General features: G+C 36.9%; 3 protein-coding genes and 1 non-coding gene across 4 annotated transcripts; 3 read left to right on the top strand and 1 right to left on the bottom strand.

Annotated features, from left to right (window-relative positions):
• Positions 1–3,480: 3,480 nt before the first annotated feature.
• Positions 3,481–8,875, top strand: LOC105967044 (uncharacterized). The gene is made up of 6 exons (XM_012991606.2): positions 3,481–3,996; positions 4,450–4,736; positions 4,926–5,018; positions 5,099–5,170; positions 5,323–5,439; positions 7,709–8,875. Exons 1-6 carry the CDS (start codon positions 3,702–3,704, stop codon positions 8,708–8,710), a joined length of 1,866 nt encoding a protein of 621 aa, XP_012847060.2. The 5' UTR covers positions 3,481–3,701; the 3' UTR covers positions 8,711–8,875.
• Positions 8,876–9,230: 355 nt separating this feature from the next.
• Positions 9,231–12,870, bottom strand: LOC105967046 (ferrochelatase-2, chloroplastic). The gene is made up of 9 exons (XM_012991608.2): positions 12,584–12,870; positions 11,799–12,096; positions 11,563–11,706; positions 11,372–11,473; positions 11,153–11,256; positions 10,926–11,052; positions 10,659–10,811; positions 10,424–10,524; positions 9,231–9,832 (listed from the first exon to the last, which is right to left on the bottom strand). The coding sequence occupies exons 1-9, from the start codon at positions 12,643–12,645 to the stop codon at positions 9,511–9,513; spliced, it is 1,413 nt and encodes a 470-aa protein (XP_012847062.1). The 5' UTR covers positions 12,646–12,870; the 3' UTR covers positions 9,231–9,510.
• A 2,681-nt stretch (positions 12,871–15,551) lies between these two features.
• Positions 15,552–15,643, top strand: LOC148770839 (small nucleolar RNA R24). The gene has a single exon (XR_016031472.1). It is a non-coding gene; the product is annotated as a small nucleolar RNA R24 (small nucleolar RNA).
• A 1,872-nt stretch (positions 15,644–17,515) lies between these two features.
• On the top strand, positions 17,516–20,927 carry LOC105967045 (vacuolar-processing enzyme). The gene is made up of 9 exons (XM_012991607.2): positions 17,516–17,850; positions 18,097–18,261; positions 18,335–18,491; positions 18,721–18,806; positions 18,905–19,104; positions 19,504–19,552; positions 19,788–19,997; positions 20,221–20,427; positions 20,527–20,927. The coding sequence occupies exons 1-9, from the start codon at positions 17,638–17,640 to the stop codon at positions 20,707–20,709; spliced, it is 1,470 nt and encodes a 489-aa protein (XP_012847061.2). The 5' UTR covers positions 17,516–17,637; the 3' UTR covers positions 20,710–20,927.
• The last annotated feature ends 400 nt before the right edge of the window (positions 20,928–21,327 follow it).

Raw genomic sequence — 21,327 nt, 5'->3', positions numbered from 1 at the left:
CACAAGTCAAGGCAACAAAAGGATATACAGCGCTGACCCTTCGGCTTTGGTATTAAAACCCTCGGGTCAAATTCCACGTCACACAATCCCGACTCTTCAATCCTTTTCGCCATATTCGCCGTTATCGTGAAACTCTCGCACGAAGGATTCCAAACAACAGGAACTTCAAAAGTGGGAGCCCTCACATAAAAAAAATGGGTTTTCCATTTCCCCAAAGATAACTTCACACTCTTCACGAATCGATAAGGAACGCGAGGATGAAAACAAAAGAAAGGCGTCATATTGGGACGATGTAACGTAAATAACGCCTTGAACATACTCACGGTCATAGGCAAACCAACTAAAGACAACCTATGGTGAAACGCCTCGAACGTAAGAACTGCAGTCGGCGTTAACTGACTGTACCCTATCTTAAACTCCTCGCAAACCTTCAACAAGGTCGGATGCGGTGTAATCTGAGAGGTACACGTCAAGTAACCCAAAAACACCGTATGAAATCCATCGGGTGGCGAATACAAACGGTCACCCTTCTGAGGCAACAACAACTCAACATTACTTGGCGCTCCAGATAAACGACGAATAGAGTGCAGATGCTCTTCCGTCAACACACTATCAAAATCAACTAAGTCCAAATTAATTAGCTTCTTTTTCTTTTGCCTTCTACTATCAACCTCAACATCACCCAGCGGAATATCATCTTCCTCCTCCTCCTCGACCATCGGCTCACCTTCACTACTCGCCACCGCATGTTCACTCGGCGAAGGCGATTGGTTAGAATCATCACTATCACTTCCAAAATCAACAACTTGGTGTCGAGGAAAACGCCTACTAGCCACAACTCCATCTACTTGCTCACTAACATTATCATTCGCTTCTACATCGTCGCTCCACGATTCAATAATTTCTCGCCGACCAAAACTTCCCCCGTTTAAAACAACACGCGAATCAGCACCCTCGGAAATTTGCCCGTCGATTCCGCCCGAACCGGGCTCAAAACCGGCTTCTAACGCGCCCTCACGCGCGCGCGTGGCCCCTAAAGGGCCGGATCCACGCGCGCGCGCGCGTCACCTGCCAGCCCAGGGCCACGTGCTCCCTCCCCACTAGCTCCCGCGCGCGCGTCCGTTCCACTCCTCCCACCAGACGCGCGCGCGCGTCGTCGCCTACTCTGCCCGGCCACGCGCGCTTCAACTTCGACAGGTGGACCAATGGCGCGCGCGCGTCCACCTAACCCACCAACCGACGCGCGCGCGCCCTCTTCTCTCTCCTCCACCGACGCGCACATGCGTCCCTCGAAATCCGTGCCAGACGCGCCCACCTCAACAGCCCTCTTCTCTCTCCTATCGTGGGAAATTGTGCCAGCCCCCACAACAGCGGCTCGGCTCGGCTCCACACACAGATTGGGCGGGTTGGCTCCGCGGCTCGAGCCGTCAGCCGTACCAACCCTACCCACCACCCTCCTTCTCGCTTCGATTCGCCTACTAGCCGACGCGAATCCGAATTCCGCATCTGTTATTACTACCTTCTCGCGTTCCATACCCACCGTACCAAACTTTTTCTCACCCCCTTCGACCGGATCTCGAAGTTTAATACGCAAAGACTTTGACTTACTCGGGTTCGACATGATATATTTTTATCCGGAGGAAAAGCGAAAAAATTTCTACTCTACCACAAAAAATAATTCTCAAGAGAAGAATAGCACAAAAGAAGACCTAGAGTTAAAAGTACATACCCATATTTATTACGCGAGAGTTGAAGATTAATTCTTTCCACCGCAGAAGGAGTCTATTTATCTGGCCCTGGTATATTATTTAAAACCCTTAAACATATACCTCGCTGCCAAATAAATATAATTATTCCTTAGTTAAATTAAGGAATTAATTCACCACCAACAGAAACAATTAATCCACGACGCAATTAACTCTCGACACGACCCGGATCCCTCTACTCAAGTCCCCGTCTCGAATCGAGAGTTGGGGGGCTTAATGATATACCTAAATAGGCCGGCCCAATGGGCCCCCAAATTTATCTACTAATTAGGCCCATTACACGAAAGCCCAAATACATTCAAAATAAGGCTTGGGCCCAACAAAGTAAGCCCAACCCGTTGAACGATATATAAATAGATAGTTTACTTATTCGTAGAGGTACGTTCTAATCATTCACAATCAACTACGAGTTTTATTCTCTCTACTATCTCTACGATCCGTACATCTGACTTGAGCGTCGGAGGGGTTTCCGCCGGATCAACCCCCGGCTTAGTTCACGTGTGCTTATTTTGTAGGGACCTCAGGATCATCGAGTTGACTAGCTACTGATCAGCTTTGCTCTCCCAGCTCGTTTCCTATACTATTCCGGTGAGCTATACTTTAGCATCATCAATATACATATATGACACTGGCTTATCGAGAATTTCTCGATTTATATTCGGTGATTGGATATTAACTCCTCTTTGTTAAGATTCTAGCTCTGATTCTTGAATATGTAAATATCTTTTGTTCAAAGTAAAATTTGTGAAAATGGATTTACATTTGGCGGGCGAAGGTTGGACAAATCAAATCGAAATTTTAGTGTTTTCTGTGGGAAAAATCGATCATTTCCGTATGTAATAAAACAAAGCAAAGTTGAAGCGTTGCCGTTTGCGCAACTTCCCATAGAGATCACCCATCTTGGTTCAGGCATTTGATCATTCACTCTGCATACACAAAATTTTTTTTTTTCCAAAAGTGATTAATAACCTTTACATTTGAATTTACTCCAAGTAAACTAAATAACCGTGGGCTGGCCCGGGCCGGAAAATGATCCCAAACCGATCCAAATCGTAGTGCGCCGGCCCGGTGTGCATCTTCTCCACGGCGCAGCAGGCTAGCCCAAAAGTCGTCGACCATATGGATCCTCGTCGGGCTCAGTTCATGAGATCGTCGACCTTCGAACTCACGTACTCCCGGGGGCGGCGGGCTCACAGTGTGACCGGGGCCCCCTCCCCTCCAGGAATTTATCTATTAGCTTATGTACTTTAGCCCCCAAAGTTAAAATTGTATACGCTAATAGCCCATAATAATATTTTCTGGCTTCTCTTAATTTACACCTATACTAAGTTAAAATTATTTATATGAATTTATTACTTAATTATATATTAATTATATTTAAAATAAAATTGAAAAAAACTTGCGAGCTCACGGACAACTAAACATGAGCATGGACTCGACTCATCGGAAAGCTCGGACTAAAAAAATTGAGTTTTTATCGAGCCAAGCTCACAAGTAGGCTCAGCTCATTTACTCCCATAATTTTAGCCATTTTAACAAATTATTCCCTATACGTGGGTGATTTTATAAAAAAATTACGAGTTTATGCGAATTTGACTAAATAATTGGGATGACAATGTAAGTCATAGATTATTGAGATGCTACACCGGGTGAAATATTATCGAATAAATTTTAACTAATAATTTTTAAATATTCACCGGGTGAAGAATAAAATAAACCGAAAATGAGACACATAAGTCTTATGTACGTTTATTTTCCACGTATTATTTCCCACTCAAATTACAAATATACCCAGTTCGGTAATTCAGAGTAGCCGACTATAAAAGCTCTCTCAATAGCAGCTCGATATCTATTTCTATCCAATTCTCAATCTAGGGTTTTTCACAACCCCCCATCTACGCTTCTGTATCAACCCAACAGATTCGATTCGCACTAATGGCTGACGAAGTACTGTACTCATCTGTAGGCGGAGGAGAGTCGAACAAACGGAAGTACGAAGATTCACCTTCGCCCGCGCGGCGGAGAACCACTGGGTTCTCGTCGGCGCCGGATTCGTCCGCGCCTCCGTCTGCGTACAACAACGTTCCTCCTCCGATGAACGAGATCGAGCTGGCGAAGCAGAAGGCTCAGGAGATCGCGGCGAGGCTTTTGAATAACTCCGATCCGTTGAAAAGAGCTAGGGTTGAGAACGGAGGAGGCGGTGACGGAGGATTTGATTCAAGCAATTACGGTAAGGGTTTATTCGGATTTTTTAATTTTTGATTGAACCCCGTTTTTTTAACTTTCAGTAAACACGGTATTCGACTTCTTGGCGTATACAATTACATTAAATCCCTGTAATTACTAAGAGTAGTGAGGTTTTGATGAATTTTTGCATCTATGTTATAAACATTTATGACAAGCACCAAGCATGTAACCATTGATGAACCTCTATATCATTACTATACTGGTCGGTATGTTGATTGCGAGCCTCGAAAAACGAAATGGCCAATGTGCAACAGCGAAGATTACTATGTTAAACCTTCGAAATAGATAGTGTGGTAGAACGAAAGATTATGTGCAAGATTATGTACGCCCATCTGTGATTAAATGTGTACATATTTAGGGCAGATTAGGTTTAGGTTTTAATTGTGTTAAGTATAACGAGACGTGCTAAACCTGTTTATACTTTGCTTGCATGCAGGTAGTCAGAAACCTATGGGTTTAGGTTTTAGTGCTGCACCGCAAGTTCCATCCTCTGGTTATCCGGGTCCAAGCAAAAAAATCGAGGTACCAAATGGCAGGGTCGGAGTGATAATTGGCAAAGGTGGGGAGACTATCAAATACCTCCAGCTACAGTCGGGGGCCAAGATTCAGGTCACTAGGGACATGGATGCAGACCCTAATTCTTCTACTAGAGGTGTTGATCTCATGGGTACTCCTGAACAAATAGCCAAGGCTGAGCAGCTGATCAATGATGTTCTTTCTGAGGTACGAAATTTAAGTTTCAATGCTAATCAATACCCTTGCCATGCATCTCTCTGAAGTTCTTTTACTTGTTCGTCATGGGTAGTATGCTTTTATTGAGTTAAATCTATAGATATTTTTAACCCCTCTGATGGTGTTGTATTCAGTTTAATGTGTTGTTCTTATATTAACTGTATGCTATTGTTCGGACAGGCTGAGGCAGGTGGTTCTGGCATAATTTCTCGACGGGTGACTGGGCAACCATCTGGATCAGAGCAGTTTGTGATGATGGTCGCCAACAATAAAGTAAAATATGTATTGGTTTAATTGACTATCTGGTGGTCATCTATCTACGTTGTTTTCACTTAGTTGATGACAATTTTCAGGTGGGGCTTGTTATCGGTAAAGGAGGTGAAACCATTAAAAATATGCAAGCAAGGACTGGAGCACGTATTCAGGTTGGACTCACTTTTTTCCTCGTCTATTCTGCTGTGTAGATTTCTGAAGAGTTCTGTCAATCGTGTTTTTCCTTGTTATGTTTGGTTACATTATTCTGTAAAAGTGATAGTCATTGCAGTTTTAAATAGAAAAACGTATTCCAATATTTCAGGTTATACCTCTGCACCTGCCACCTGGTGATACGTCAAAAGAAAGGACTGTACAAATTGATGGAACCAGTGAGCAAATTGAGGCCGCCAAACAGTTAGTGGAGGAAGTCACCAGTGAGGTTTGTTCAATTGTTGCACATGCTTGTTCATTTGTTCTTATCTGGTTTTAGCATAATTTTTTTGTCTGGATGAAAATTACTACGTGTTACTTCTATTGGGTTTGTTTGATTTCATGCAACATCTTATCTGTTCTGGAATATGTGCTGTTTCAGATGTTTTCTATTTTGTTTTGGTTACTATTCAATTTACGGAAATTGGTTCTTATACTTTGACATCCATTATTTTGAACTTGTAGCAATTAGGCTCCACATTAAGTTATAGCAATTTGGCACCCATTAAGATGTAATGATATACACTGGATTGACCCCATACTGTATTGACTTAACTGAACTGTTGATGTTATTTCATTTCTTACAGCTTCTTCCCATTGAGGTACTAATTTACTCTTTTCTCTTTAATCATTTTAGAACTTCTCATCCTTTTAGTTATTGGAACTTCTTCAGCATATTTTATTTCCCATTTAAAATGCAACAATTAAATTTGCAAACTGAGTTATTCTTGTTATCTCTCCTTTCCCAATCACTTTGTCGGTGGATTCCCTCTTTATAAAAACTGCAAATTTTTTCTTCCCCGATTTTGCCATTTTGTATATAGAGGCTTGCAGATATCTTTTGTCCCCACAGTCAAGCCAATCTCTTGATGGAGGAGTCCAATTTTTGCTGCTCCATTTCCGTGGCAGGGAGATCTGGTTTGATTTGAACTTTTTAACACAATTATGTCCCATTGCAGAATAGGTCTTAAATATCACAGTTATTTGTATATTTACGCGTATATAATCTTGGGTATATCTGCTCTTTTAAGGAATTGTGACTTAATGATCTTGCTGTTTTCCAAAATATTGTATTATATCATTTAAAATAATAATCCTGAATGTGTATTTGAAGAAGATATCACTCAAAGCAATTGTGAATTACAAAGATAATAGATATTTCATCATTTATTACGAGGTCATATATATTAATTTCTTGCCATCACTTGACATAATTTTGGTTAATTTAAATGATTACACATGTTATTATATTTGCAAGCTAAAGTTCATTTGTTATAATACCCTTCCTTGGATTTATCACTAATTTTGTTGTAGATTAGATAGATAGAGTGTGCCTTGTAAAAATGTTAAGTTGGATTCATCAGTTCACATGATAGAATCGGTGAGTGAAAAGTTTGTAAATTTTAACCTTAGTTGGTCGTAGAAAGAACAGGGTGACCCTTGACTTGATTCATCGGTTCATAACTTAAAATCCAAGTTATTCATAATATTTTTAACTGAGTCATTTTGCTTCATCCAATTCGAGTAACTTCAAAGTGTTAAGTCCAAGGGGGAGTGTTATAATATGTGAACTTTCGCTCATATGCCAATTTTAATGATGTGTGTGATTATTTAGATAAATGATGACCTAGATTGTGCCAATTGTATTGCGACAAGGAATTAATGTATACTATTACATGAAGAATAATAAAGATTTTATTATCATTTTGCTATAGACTTTCAGGTTTGCTTTTAGGATAAGCAGTTATGAGTTTATATTCTATTATTTAACATTGATTGGAGTCGTCTCGTTGTGCACTTGTCAACTTTGACCACCTTCTTTTCTTTCAATATATTGGAATTTCTCTCTCGTACAAGTATATTCTTATCATGTTAAATGTCCATCTGGCGATTAATTAATGATATCAAGTGGAAGGGAAGTAGTATGAATATAATTTTGTTATATTAGGACCCTTTTTATGCTATATTTTCCACTTCAAGATTTTGAATCTTTTGAATCCTTTCGGTATCACTATTAGACTATAGGTGTTTACAGTTTTAAATAATGGACTCGTATCCAATTTTTTGCCTGCAAATTTTGATGCGACAGCTAGTTATTGGTTTGGGTGGATGGATGGAGAATATTATGGTCGGGACATGGTACATTTGCATATGATGGATCTCTAGTCTTGTTTTTATTGCTATAGTTGTCTAGTCTTTGCAATTTTCTTTTTGTACCCATGCCACTTCGAATAGGGAGAGGATGTTGCTTCGGCAGGAGTAATCCGGTAATACGACCCAACAATAACGGTATGTAGGCGTCTAATCTTTGTCTTGATGCAATGCTATATGTATTGTTGTATAGTTGTGCTTATTAGGATTTATATGTTAGGTGTATCTTGTATCTCTTACTCATCTGTATTATATTTTTTTTGATATGTGGATCATGTTGTATGTAAATCGAAATATATCAGTTAGTAGTAGTTCCTGGTTCATTTTTGTCATAATAATTGTTGCAGAATCGTCCTAGAAATCAATCTATGTCTGGAGGATATTCTCAGCAAGGCTATCAAGCTAGACCACCTACCAACTGGGCCCCGCAAGGGCCACCTCAGCAATCCGGATATGGATACACCCAACCCGGTGCATACCCTACCCAGCCACCCCAGTACAACATGAACCAGCCCCCCTACTCTGGTTACCCCCCTCAACCACCCACCTCTGGTGGGTACCCCACCACGTGGGACCCATCAGCCGCTCCTCAGCAAAATCAGCAAGCTCCTCAGGCGGGTGCTTATGATTACTACAACCAACAGCAACAACAGCAAACTGCTCCAGCAGATGGTTCTTCTGGATATGGTTATGGTCAGGCACAAGCCTACAACCAAGGCTATGGCCAGGATGGATATGGCGGTTATCAATCCGGTTATAATCAGCCGCCATCCAATCCCGCTTCAGGATATGATAACCAGCAGGGATATAATTCTTCTGCCTATGGTAGTAGTGGTGTATCCAACCCAACACCCGATTCGCAGCACTCAGCAGCAGCTTCGTATGGAGCACAGGGTGAAGCTGTCCCTAGTCAGAATTATCCACCGCAAGCTACTTCACAGACTGGTTATGGTGCACCTCCGCCCCAAAAGCCGCCTGCGTATGCTCAGCCTCAACAGTCGCCTAGTGCTGCTCAAGGTGGTGGTGGCGGCTATGCTCAGCCTGGTTATGCTCATTCGCAGACGGGCTATGCACAGCCGGATTCTGGTGCTCAAAGACCGCCATCTTCAGGTTATCAGCAAGGGTATGGGGCACCACCTTACGGTGGTCCACCACCGCCTTCTCAGCCTAGCTATGGGCAACAGCAGCCTCCTTCGTATGGCGGTTATGGTGGTGGATATTCTCAGCCGCCAGCTTACTCAGCCGATGGTGCTGCTGCCGGTGGTAATGCGCATGGTAGTTATGATGCAACTCCGCCGCCACAATCTGCGCAGTCTGGTGGTCCTGCCAAAGCTTCGCCCCCTAGTTGATTAGTGGTTTGGTATTTCGTATTACTGTGTGGTAGTACAGCTGTTGCTGTTTGCTGTAGGCTTGTTTTAGTATTTTGGGTATTTTAGTTTTGGGATATGGAATCTGTTTGTTCGGTAACTCCTGTTACGTTTTTTGCTGTAGTTTGATTTTTGCTTTTTGTTGTACTTTCTGTTTCGATTTTCTTATGCTTGGGGGCCTCGTAATTCTGGTGTTGTATGGCATTTCATATCGTATGGTGATTAGATTCTTATCTTCGAACATTAGTGTAAGGTTTTTAATAAATTTCTCATACATGTGGAGAATGTTCTTGGATTCATGCGATAGCCATTTCTATTTATGGGGGAATCCATACTTAATTGTATTTGTACGAGTTAGAAAATTCAACAAATTTAAACAATGTATTCGGTACCCCTAGTCCAAAATGCCACACGATAAGGAATATGTATTGAACTGCTGCTATTATTTTATAACATTTCACCAATAAACATATAATGCATCAATACTAAATTGAACACTGCATTTGCTTTTTCTATATTTTCCTCCATTATATCTTCTATCAGATTATCGAACCAACTCTCAAATACAACATCTCCAGAAGAAAACAAAGAAAAAGAAAAAAAACAGAGAAAAAAAACCAACAATTTTCACCAGAAATAAACAAGCGCTTGCACGAAGGATTATGCCCCCTCCCTATCTCTATTCTACATTTCATCAAAAGTGTAATCTGCAAAAGCATTTTTTAAAAGGGCTCTATAGTATAACAGTGTCGATACTCATCTTAAGAGTAATCTGTCTTTTTTCATATAACGTACTTCCTCAATGCCGATGCAGCTTTTAGTGATAAAAGCAGAAAGAATGCCACGATCGAACCGAAAAATATCTTGACAACATAACCTAATAAGTCATTGTCGGTTTCTTCGGAGGTGGTAGTATCAGAGGGGTTAGATATTGCCAGTGCTGAAGGCAATGCTTCAATTACTGCATCAGCCATATCAGCTATGAAAGACGAAGTGCAGTTTAGAGCAGGGACACGGCCCCAATTAACAATTCCCGACTCAAGTGCCAATTCTCTGTACTCCATGTCAATCTCTTCTAGTGTCTCTATGTGCTCGCTCACAAAGCTGAAAATTCAGAAGTTATCGTGTCTTTAGTTTATATACATGGAAAAGTTCATATGTATTACAAATTTTGAACCAAAAATGTAAGAAAGGATTCCGTTGTGCCTTTAAATGTCATCTTTATGACCAACAGACGTGGAAAAAAAAATCGCAAGTGAAAAACTATTTCCAATTCCGTTCGGAAAAAAACTATAATATAATTGGGAAATTTCGGATAGGAATTGGCGGGGTTCGAAATTTCCATTTTACTAGTCACCTATAATATAAAATACATAACAATATTGATGTTGAAAGAATCAAAAATATTTTTAGAACTAGAAGTGGAATCTATTATCTATGTATTCCAATTACGTACCACAAAAATCCAGAAAAATCGGAATAATATTTCAAATCCGAAAATTATCGGATCGGAATAGGTGGAGTTTTGAAATTCGCTAATTTTGATATCTCATTGGCAAGGTAAAACAATCTATATTCGTGGATCTTGAAGGAAGGAGAATAGGCAGTAAAGGGCAAAATGTGCATCTGCGCGTGTGTGTGTGAGACAGAGAGAGAGATAGAAAGAGAGAGGGACTGTATGTCCTAGAAGCATACCTCACTGGAACAGCGAGGAGAGACTTCACCCCTTGACGGCCAAGCTCAACAAGAACTTCATCGGTGTACGGCTTTAACCATTGCACGGGTCCCACACGGCTCTGGTACACATAATTTAAAAAAAAAATAACTTAGAACCACTACCAAGTGATGCAAATACTTAGCAACACATCTCTCATTTATCTTCTAACAACGGAAAAAAATAAAACAGAAGCGCCCGATAACTATAACCAACCTGGTAAGCCAAAGTGTGATCATTGTTAACTCCTCTTGATTTAAGTTCTTGCATTATTAAAAAAATACAATCTTCCATCTGATCTCTATACGGGTCACCTGCATTCTCTACATAACTGACAGGAACTCCATGCGCGCTAAAGAATATCATGGTCTGAAAACCAAACAAGAAGTAATCATTACATCAACAGTAACAAAAATCAAATCATAGAGATAAAATATACTTCATAATTCATATCGAGCATCAAATAAGGAATTAGTAACCCACCTCTTGTGGGGTTGGGAGAGTTTCTAACTCCTTTTCGATTAAGTCAGCCATAGAGTTAATATAGCCTTGCCGTTGATACCATGACTGTATGATAGCAACAGGTAGTTTTGACAAAGATGCGTCACTCCTGAAAATGAACCCAAATTTAATATTAGCATATTAAATAAAATAAAAGAAAGAGGAAAGTGAAATTAGTGATAGAGAAATGAATCCAATTGAAATTTTACCTAAACATGTCTCGAAGGACATTGATGCTCGATCCAGTGGTTGAGATAGAATATTGAGGGTAAAGTGGCAATACTACAAGCCTTGTAATCCCGTCTCTCTTAATCTATAATTAAAAAAACCGAGAAACGAGATTGGTTCAAAATTCTTTAATGACAAAGCAATAAAAACAATTCTCCAAATTAATTAAGTAAAAACTTCGTTTCATTCTTATGAATTACCTGATGAACTGCTTCCTCGGTGAATGGGTGCCAATAACGCATTGCCACATAGACGCTAGCTGTAACTTCCTTAGCTTCCAGAGCCAATTTTATTGCATTTGCCTAAAGAGAAAGCAATCAAATGAATGTTAGCCCATGAAATAACCACCGTAAAATAATTAACAAATTAATGCAATTAAAACAACGAATACCTGCTCGTTTGTTATTTTACGCAGAGGTGAACCGCCTCCAATGGCAGCATAGCCTTCTTTACTTTTGGGAGCTCGCAAAGTCGAAATCAGCTGTGCTAAGGGGCGTTGAAGGAACCGGAACATCCTAGGAAGCCGGATAATATCCTGGAAAAATGATAATTAATAATTATTAATCTGCAAAATTTATAATAACACTAACTATATCCTATAATATGAATTAGTGGGACAAAACATACGGGATCAGCAAACAAATTGAACAAGAAAGGCTGAACATCTTGCAGCGTATCGGGCCCTCCAAGATTCAAAAGAATCACTCCTATTTTTTCCTCTGCCGTATGGGAAATTGATTCAATAACACCACTTGGATAATTGCATACTCCAGTCGAGGCAAATGTTCTACCAACAAAGTCCTTTTGCACCGAACAGTTTAGAGACAGTCCTCTCGCAATACTTTTTGTCTTGTTGTTTGAATTCGAACGCACAGAAATTTTAGATGCATTAAACAAAGTTGACATCGATTTAGATTCACGGAACCTGCAAAACATATGGAAATTATAAGACTAAATCCACCAAAATGTTTTTGTTTATGCAAATGAATACCATGTTTCATAACGGGTTAATTTTCAGCTTAATTAAATCTACCTTAGTCTAGCACTTTCCTACTTCAATCATACATAAATTCATCGGTTATCGAAACGAAATTATTCTCTAAAATCCACAAAAATGCAAACAAAAAAAAAAAATCAACCACCACCCTAACAAAATTCCCCAAAAAAAATGCAATTTTGATTTTTGAAACCATTGAGCCGATTAGATTCCTGCCTCTGAAACACACACACACACACACACAAAGAACAAAAGGAACCGTGATCCAGTTCAGATATGCAATGAAAAACGGTTACTGCATAATAAACCCCTATGGCGATTACTTTGACGAGCTTAATGAAGCATATAAACAAACAGATAGCATACATAATCACAAACAATAAAGAAAAACAAAGAAGCGAAAAATTGATCTTACGATGCCGAATTCTGATTAAAATTAATCTGGGAAACAATTCGCGAGCCCGCTGCGGCCTCCATCTCGTACAGCTTTCAAAAATTCCAAACTCAATATCTTAATTAATCAATCAATACTAAAATAAAAAATAAAAAAGACTGAAGAATTGGAGATTTGGGGAGATTTTTCTTGTATGAGAATAAAACTATTTTAAAGGGTTTTGTGCTTGAGAGAGATTCTGTAAATGGAAAGAGAAGGAATAATAAATAATAAATTAATAATAAAATAAAGAGTTTGGTCAAAAAGGTAGACGTGTTCAGCAGTGGAGGCTTGGGACTTTTTCAACTCAGCTGCTCCTTTCATGTAACCAAACACCCCCTCACCTAATTCTCTGTTTATTGACTTGTAACCTAATTTAATATTTAATAATTGTTATAAATTCAATTTCAATTTGTAGAAAAAAATTAATAATAATTGATAATAGTGGTTGAATACATTATTAGTTTAATTCATAAAAAAAAAAAAAGAATACATTATTAGTTTAAACCTACCGACTCAATGTAGTAGTAGTAGTAAAACTAATGCTCAAATTTGGTTTCGGTTTTCAGTTTTCGGATTCAGTTGATTTTGATTTCAGTTTTCGGTTTTCGATTTTCGGTTCCGGTTTCTCATATATAAGAAAAATGTCCTTTCGGTTATGGTTTTCAATATCAATTTCGTTCTAAACTTTAAAAAAAGAATAAAAAAATCATAAAATTTTGAATTAGAATCGACTAAGTTTCGAAAATGTCGTTCCGATTTTGATTTCCACTTCGAAATCACATTAGATTAACAAGAAAGAGAAACCGGCCTATGTTCAAACTCCGAGAAATACAAATAGTGGGAGTGTTTATTATTATTTTGTGGTCAATAAATTGATGGTTGCGGCTATATGCAATACTCATTCCACTTGTGCAAGACCAAATTAAAGGAAGATTCCAAAAGATTCTATTTTATTAAGATGGAATGACAAGTATGCCCATAAATTAAATTGGCTTTTTTTTCTCATGTAAGACCAAATACAAATAATGAGAAAAAAACAAAAATCGACACCAAGGTGTCGAAAAACTATGCTACAAATCGACACTTAAGCGTCGAATTTCATAGGTAAAAATCGACATTGACATGTCGAATTTATAGCACAAATTCAAATGTCGAATTTTATACCTCAAAATCGACATCTAAATGTCGATTTTTACCTGTTAAATTCGACCTGTACATGTCGAATTCGTTTGCGCGGGATTTTTTTTGGAAAATCGATATTCTAGCTAAAAAATCCCATATATGCATACATTATTGGGTTCTTCCATCGTAGAATCTTCTATTTTGATGTCTTCTGACTCCATACTTGCCATCTTTGTAAGATTTGTTGAGTTTTGATGATTTTGAATTTCTAGGTTTTGTGGGTTAATGGAGGAGGAAGGAGAAAGGTCTTGTGGGTTTTGGAAGATGGAGAAGATGAGAGTTGGTCTTGTGGTTTTGTGGTCTTGTGATAGGGTTTTTTGTGTTTTTGAATTTTTGGTCTTGCATATTTGGAATTTTTTATTTTTTAATAAATAAGGGTATTATAGTATTTATACATTGAAAATTTTAATTTGGTCTTGCACAAGTGGAATTAGTTTTGCATATAGCCGCAGCCTAAATTGATATAGATAATCCCAAATTCTAAATTGTACGTGTACTGCTATTTGCGTCACAAACAAACGTCAGAATGCCTGAGTTTGGTCTCGTCGAAAACCGTCCGACATCGAATCAACCTTCAAATCAAGAGAAAAACTCTAAAGAAGCTTCAAAAAATGTGATTAATAAAAAAAAATCAAGAGTTACCTCTAAATTTTAAGATTTAAAAGTAATTATACTCTTTACTAAATTAATGTGGGCTTGAGTTAACTAGATTTGATTAGCCTAAGTGGGCTGGCCTCCATTAATAAGGAATTTGGGCTTCATCTTATAGTTCTTTCAGCTAGAGCCAATCAAATTGCATTTTTAAATTAAATAATAAAAATACCAAAAAATAATAAAAATAATCCAACATTAAAATTAGTAGAAACAAAATTGAAATAATTAAACTAGGAAATGAATTAAATCTCTGCACTTTTATGTGTGTAATAACTAAATAAATAATTTCTTATAAAAAAAAATAAAAAAAATAAATAATTGAGTGATAATAAAGCTTCTAGAAACCAGTGATGTGGTTCGAAATAGAATTACGACAAACTAGAGTCCTTCATATGTAAATACCCATAAAAGTTTAAAGTTTCAGTTCAGCCCTAGGGTTCCCATTTCCACTATATATACCTCCATCTCCACGCTTATTATTCACCACTCTATTTCACAGTCTATATCCATGGCGGCCGCGTTTATCTTCTGCATAAATTAAACAGTAAATTCCGGTGTAATTTCGATTTCAGCTTCTTCGATCTCATCTTTTAATTTGATTTTAATCTATAAATCAAAATATTAGGGTTTGTGTTTGGGAATATTCGTTTGATGGCTCCATTTCGAGTCAGCAGCAGGTGCCCATTTCCTATGGCAACCCGTCTGCCGCTTGGAGCCTAAACTATTCGACCCGTTTGAAGATCCACGAAATTTCGATTTCTGTAGTTTCGTGATACAATAAATTGGTTAAATTTTTGATTTTTAATCACAGGGGTTTTTTTTGGTTCTGTTTTTATTTTTATTTATTATTATATATATATAAATATAAAAAAATGGAAGGCATTTAAGTCAGACACGGGGATTTCGTATTAATTTACAAGAGAAATCACCTTTTGCAATGTGCCAATAAGAAGCTACTTATCACGATTGGAGGAAGTTTTACTGATTGATATTCGCTTTTCTTCAAATTAATAGTAGCTATATATTTTTTATTTTATCTATTTAAGTAAATATATTTATTTAATTCATTAAAGATTTTTATTTAAATAAACGATTGAATATTGATTTTTGAATTGCGGTGATGAGGTGCTAACACGTAAGTGTAACCAACTATGTGGTGGTTACTCGATGAAATCTTCTTGTTACGCTTGGCTTCTGAGCTTTTTACAATCTGCTTTTAATTTTTTTAATTCTTAATTTTTCAAAAAAAAATGATTTTATTGATATGTATTCGAATACCTGAATTGGATTTATTTTATTTAATTTTTTGTAATTATTAAATAAGATTATATGTATTACGAAATTCTTTTAGAGTATCATCATAATAATTTTATTTTTACATGTAAGATATTCTTATTATTATTTATATATTATTTTACATCATAAAAAAACTAACGTTTACATTTAAATAGATATTCATTATTTAACCATTTGAATTAAAATATGGACCCAATGTAAAAATATTATTTGTATAATTTTAAATATTATTGAGAGAGTCAATTGCAAGGTGAGGGAAACATGATTTGAATTGTAAACATCTACTCTAATAGTAGTGATTGTGTACCGACTCAATTAATTCAATTGTAATTCTATATTAATTTCTTTATGAAAATCACACTTGTAATTGGATAAGCTAGTTCAATAATAAATCGAACTCTTCAATGTATAAGTAAATCAAGATTTTGAAGAACATATGTCTGGTGAAATACATCAAATTTTGGTTTGACACTATTGATTTACACAAATTACATACACCAGTAACTATGTATGTTTAGTGGGTAGTTGTTTATGTAAATTTATGGATTAAAATCACATGGTGTAGGATTTCTTACGCTGTAGTTGTAAACTTGGATAGCTGTTGCAACGCATTTGTAATTTCATTGTGAATAAACGTGTCGCTCAAGAAACTCTCGATGAGTGGACGATGCTAAATTGATACACCATCATCAGCCGATTCAATTTGAAGACTACAACTACGTCGGCGAAAACTTCCACATAACATGTTGAAGGCTATAATGTTGGTTGTCCATTATTCCCCGAGTACGAAAGATTTGGAGACCGCATAATAGTTCGTGATTGTGAAGGTCGATCGGTGTTTTGCGAAAGCCTAGTCTTTTGTGCTTCGGCGGTTTCTGCTATTAGTGTCTCATTTTTATCATTCGATGTGTATAATGTATCTCTTATGATCCATGAAGTATTCCATTGTTATAACTATTTTTATAAACTGAAATGTTAAATGTCGTTTTAGTTTTACTAATGTCGTTTTGACTTCAAACCTGATTTTATCCATGAAGTATTCTATTGTTATAATTATTTTTATAAACTGAAATGTTAAATGTCGTTTTAGTTTTACTAATGTCGTTTTGACTTTGAACCTGATTTTGACATATTTCTATTTTGATTTTGGCAAAATTCGAAACACGAAAAATGTAGTTATTTGGGTTAGCTCTCTAATCCAACTTAAATCCGCTAGATTGGATGCCGGGTGACAAAATTATGCATTAGTGAGTCACATTTTGAATTTTAAATACCTCAATACATCAAAGTTGTAGGCAATATCCATTGATTCATGTATATCTTTCTCGTCCGACATTCAATTTTGGTGATTCAAGTTGGATTAGAAAACTTACTCAGGATATTACAAATTTTATTTTTCGGGTTTTGCAAGATTTGGAATTAAAAATGATCAAAATCACATTTGAAGTCGTAACGGTATTATTAAAACTCGAACGACATTTATCACATCCCATAAATAAATTACGAATACTTTTTCCAGACAAAATAAATTTTTGTTCTTTAAAAATTATACTTGCATCTACTATTTGTACAAAATATTAGTTTATATTCATATTAAAAGAATCTTTTATTTTGTTTATACGACTCTTCATGATATACATGTACACTATAATATTTTTATTTTATTTTTTTAATAATCTTATAATAATATTTAAAGAACTAATATATTTAAGAATTAGTTCAATGATTAAAGCTCAAACCATACTAAAAAGGTACAACTAATTAAGCACACTGCACAAACCGCATGATAAAGCAAATATATAAGTGTCTCTGTTTCCCCCTTTTTAAATATCATCATCAAATTGATCCCAAATCCATTCAATTAACTTCCCGTATTAATATATTTCTTCTCACCGGTGACGATGATTCGCTACGCCGCTGGTACATTCTTCTTCCTTGCACTCTCCATCCTGACCGTCGCCAATGGCCGGGATTTGATCAAGCTTCCTTCCGAAGCTCGCCGATTCTTCGCCGGATCAGAGGAGGCCAACGGTGAAGCCGGCGATGATTCCGTCGGAACCAGATGGGCTGTCTTATTGGCCGGATCAAGCGGTTACTGGAATTACCGACACCAGGTGACCAATAATCACGATTTTTTCCAACTTTTGTAAATCGAATTTATCAGCTTTTTTTTTTTTTTTTTTCTTTTTCGCCTGGTATTTTTGTTGTTTTTTGAAATCATCAGCTTTTCAATTGTCGTATTTTCATTATGTTGATGATTATATTGCAGGTTTACAACCTGCTAATGTGTTAGCTATCAGCTGATTTTTATGCTGTAATCTCTTAAATTGTAGTATAATAAGGTTGTGCTTATATAATAGGCTGATGTATGCCACGCGTATCAAATCCTCAAACGAGGCGGTCTGAAAGATGAAAACATTGTCGTTTTCATGTACGACGACATTGCTAACAACGAAGAAAATCCGAGGCCTGGAGTCATCATCAACAGTCCACACGGCGAGGATGTATATAAGGGTGTTCCGAAGGTTTTTTGTTGTCAAATCCCTTGGTTAACTTGACTTGAAACATGCAATTGTTTGCTGAGTTTTCATTGAACAGGATTACGTTGGAGATGATGTTACCGTCGACAACTTTTTCGCCGTTCTCCTTGGAAACAAAACGGCAGTTAAAGGAGGTAGCGGGAAAGTCGTAGACAGCGGCCCGAACGATCATATATTCGTGTACTATTCTGATCATGGTGGTCCTGGGGTGCTCGGTGAGTGACTTCCTTAGTGACATTTATCTATATTTAAATTCCTTCTGTTCATTATTCTCAGAATGCCGTCAATTTTCAAGTTGATGCTAGTATGTGTTCGTTTGCAAGAATATTAGTTCAACATTTTTCGTCAGCATTTGCCACTAGTATCTCGAGTTTATTGTTTCGCGGTTCTTGATACTATCTAAACTGACTGACTTAGTCGTAACATTGTTACATATATATTCAGGCATGCCTACCAGTCCTTATCTTTATGCGAATGATCTGATCAATGTTTTGAAGACAAAGCATGCGTCTGGAACATATAAGAGTTTGGTAAATCGATTGTTGGCTTTTCAGTTCCCGAGTGAAATTATTTAATTTGTCAAGCAATATCTTATAATAGGCAAACCCAATGATCTATATTTTTTTAGGTATTTTACCTTGAAGCATGTGAGTCTGGAAGTATATTTGAAGGTCTTCTTCCCGAAGGCTTAAATATATATGCAACGACTGCATCAAATGCAGAAGAGAGTAGCTGGGGAACTTACTGCCCAGGAGATAATCCTAGTCCTCCCCCAGAATACGAAACCTGCTTAGGTGATCTGTACAGTGTTGCCTGGATGGAAGACAGGTATGCATGCTGAATGGTGATTGTTTCTAACATGAATCTCATTTTATTCGTCGTTCTTCAGGCAAATCTTTCTTACAATTTTGACCAAATGAGTCGCCTGTTGAAATTTGTCTGATCACCGGTCAAAGATTATTACCTTAAGGCTTCATTTGTTTGGGAAGATATGCCATTAATTAATTTAATATTTGGGCTTTATTTGGTGTTTTGGTTAGTTCAATAACTCTTGAGACCGTCCCAATTTTTTTTCTCTAATCCGTTATTTACGCTCATTAGGGAATTTTGTATGAGCGTAAATAAGATTGCAAATAGCTACTTAACTGCAGTTTTAGATCTAGTTTTGATTAAAATACCTTTTGTTTTATCTCTGCTAATTAACATTCTTCATTGCCATTCTAACAGTGACGTACACAACCTTCGGACTGAAACTTTGAGGCAACAATATCAGCTGGTAAGATCTTTATTAAATCATGATGTATTGAGCAGTCTGTCAGAAACCAGAACCTTAGCTTGAAATTCAACAATGGTCTTGCTTCAAATTAAACTTACTATTTAATATTGTTTTAAAATGAGCAAGCATGCACGGTATTATAGTCCTCTAAGTCTTGATTGAAAACAAATCCTAAAACTCCCGTTTTAATCTAATTCTTACTTCAGGAATGAATGCATGACGTTGGCTTTTGCAGGTCAAGCAGAGAACCGCTAATCAGAATTCTTATTATGGCTCCCATGTCATGCAATTTGGTGATCTGAAGCTAAGTGTCGATAACCTTTTCATGTATATGGGTACGAATCCTGCAAACGATAACTTTACTTATGTGGTTAGCAACTCTCTGCGGCCGTCTTCAAAAACTGTTAATCAACGAGACGCTGATCTCGTACATTTTTGGGATAAGGTATGTTGAGCCCTTATTTCTAAATAAGTTATTCAGTGGTTTATCTAAATAAATTAGCAAAACATAGACCAGTCAAATCAATTTGATTGGTTATATATTAGTACATTTAATCCCTTTTTTTTTGGGGGTCACACATATCACACACACACACACACACACCACACATATGTATATATGTTATATATATATGTTGATGAAGGCATTTCTTGATACTTTGTGGCAGTTCCGTAAGGCCCCTCAAGGCTCTACTAGGAAATATGAAGCTCAAAAGGACCTTGCCGAAGCTATGGCCCACCGAACTCACATCGACAACAGTATTAAACTTATTGGAAAACTCCTCTTTGGATTTCAGAAAGGCTCTCAAGTGCTGAAAACCGTTCGACCTTCTGGAAAACCTCTTGTTGATGACTGGACCTGCCTTAAATCTCTGGTAACATAACATTCAATTTTTTTTTAATTTTTAAGGTCAATTATTTACCATAAAATTCCGTGTCTAAGAAAATAACATGCACCTTAACTTCTGCTACAGGTAAGAACATTCGAAACTCATTGCGGTTCTCTATCCCAATACGGAATGAAACATATGCGCTCGATTGCCAACATATGCAACGCAGGCGTAAGTATAGAACAAATGGCTGAGGTATCTGCCCAAGCCTGCTCTAGTTTCCCTTCCAGTTCTTGGAGCTCTCTCCACCGAGGCTTCAGCGCTTAATATTTGTGGTAAATAAAAAATTTCCGTTATGGAGAGTATCGAGTTTCGATTCGTTTCTATATATCTTGGATTGTTGGCCTTTAATATAGGGCTCCTATTTAACAACTGCTTCAGTGTACAGTTCAGAAGCAAAATTCTGTTTATTTTGTTTATCTTATCTGTATATAATAATGTATTAAGTTTCTTATAGTTCTTGTTTATATTTTTACTTGATTCAACTCTGTATATATCTTCAACATGTTTATTATTATTTTTATTTTTTCATTCATATAAGGAAATCTGATTTTTAACGACATATTTATTAACATCCAAAATTTTAATTATTAATTGATTAATTATTTCAAATTTTAATAAATAAATAAAAATATATACTTTTTTTTCAGAAACTTCCGCAAGCACCACTTATATATATAAATATAATATAAGTGTAATTATATTGAAAATATTAATATTAAATAATACGTTTCACTAACAATTTAAACTTTTAATTGATGTGGTCATTTAACATGGTATCAGAGTGAAACAATTTAAACTTTTAATTGAGGTGGTCATTCAACATGGTATCAGAGTGAAACAATTTAAACTTTTAATTGAGGTGGTCATTGAACATGGTATCAG

The sequence above is a fragment of the Erythranthe guttata genome, chromosome 5 (genome assembly GCF_056151865.1).
Source record: "Erythranthe guttata isolate IM_541 chromosome 5, IM_541, whole genome shotgun sequence".
Lineage (NCBI taxonomy): Eukaryota > Viridiplantae > Streptophyta > Magnoliopsida > Lamiales > Phrymaceae > Erythranthe > Erythranthe guttata.
The sequence above is the reverse complement of the archived record's forward strand: the minus strand, read 5'-3'. Positions and strand labels throughout refer to the sequence as shown.

Coding starts and splice junctions, on each gene's coding strand:
- LOC105967046 (XM_012991608.2), bottom strand. CDS start 12,645: ATGGAGGCCGCAGCGGGCTCGCGAATTGTTTCCCAGATTAATTTTAAT. Junction 12,097..12,583: donor TTTAATCAGAATTCGGCATC/GTAAGATCAATT, acceptor TATGTTTTGCAG/GTTCCGTGAATCTAAATCGA. Junction 11,707..11,798: donor TCAATTTGTTTGCTGATCCC/GTATGTTTTGTC, acceptor TCATTTTTCCAG/GATATTATCCGGCTTCCTAG.
- LOC105967044 (XM_012991606.2), top strand. CDS start 3,702: ATGGCTGACGAAGTACTGTACTCATCTGTAGGCGGAGGAGAGTCGAAC. Junction 4,737..4,925: donor TCAATGATGTTCTTTCTGAG/GTACGAAATTTA, acceptor TTGTTCGGACAG/GCTGAGGCAGGTGGTTCTGG. Junction 5,171..5,322: donor GGACTGGAGCACGTATTCAG/GTTGGACTCACT, acceptor CCAATATTTCAG/GTTATACCTCTGCACCTGCC.
- LOC105967045 (XM_012991607.2), top strand. CDS start 17,638: ATGATTCGCTACGCCGCTGGTACATTCTTCTTCCTTGCACTCTCCATC. Junction 19,105..19,503: donor GTTGCCTGGATGGAAGACAG/GTATGCATGCTG, acceptor CCATTCTAACAG/TGACGTACACAACCTTCGGA. Junction 19,998..20,220: donor TCGTACATTTTTGGGATAAG/GTATGTTGAGCC, acceptor ACTTTGTGGCAG/TTCCGTAAGGCCCCTCAAGG.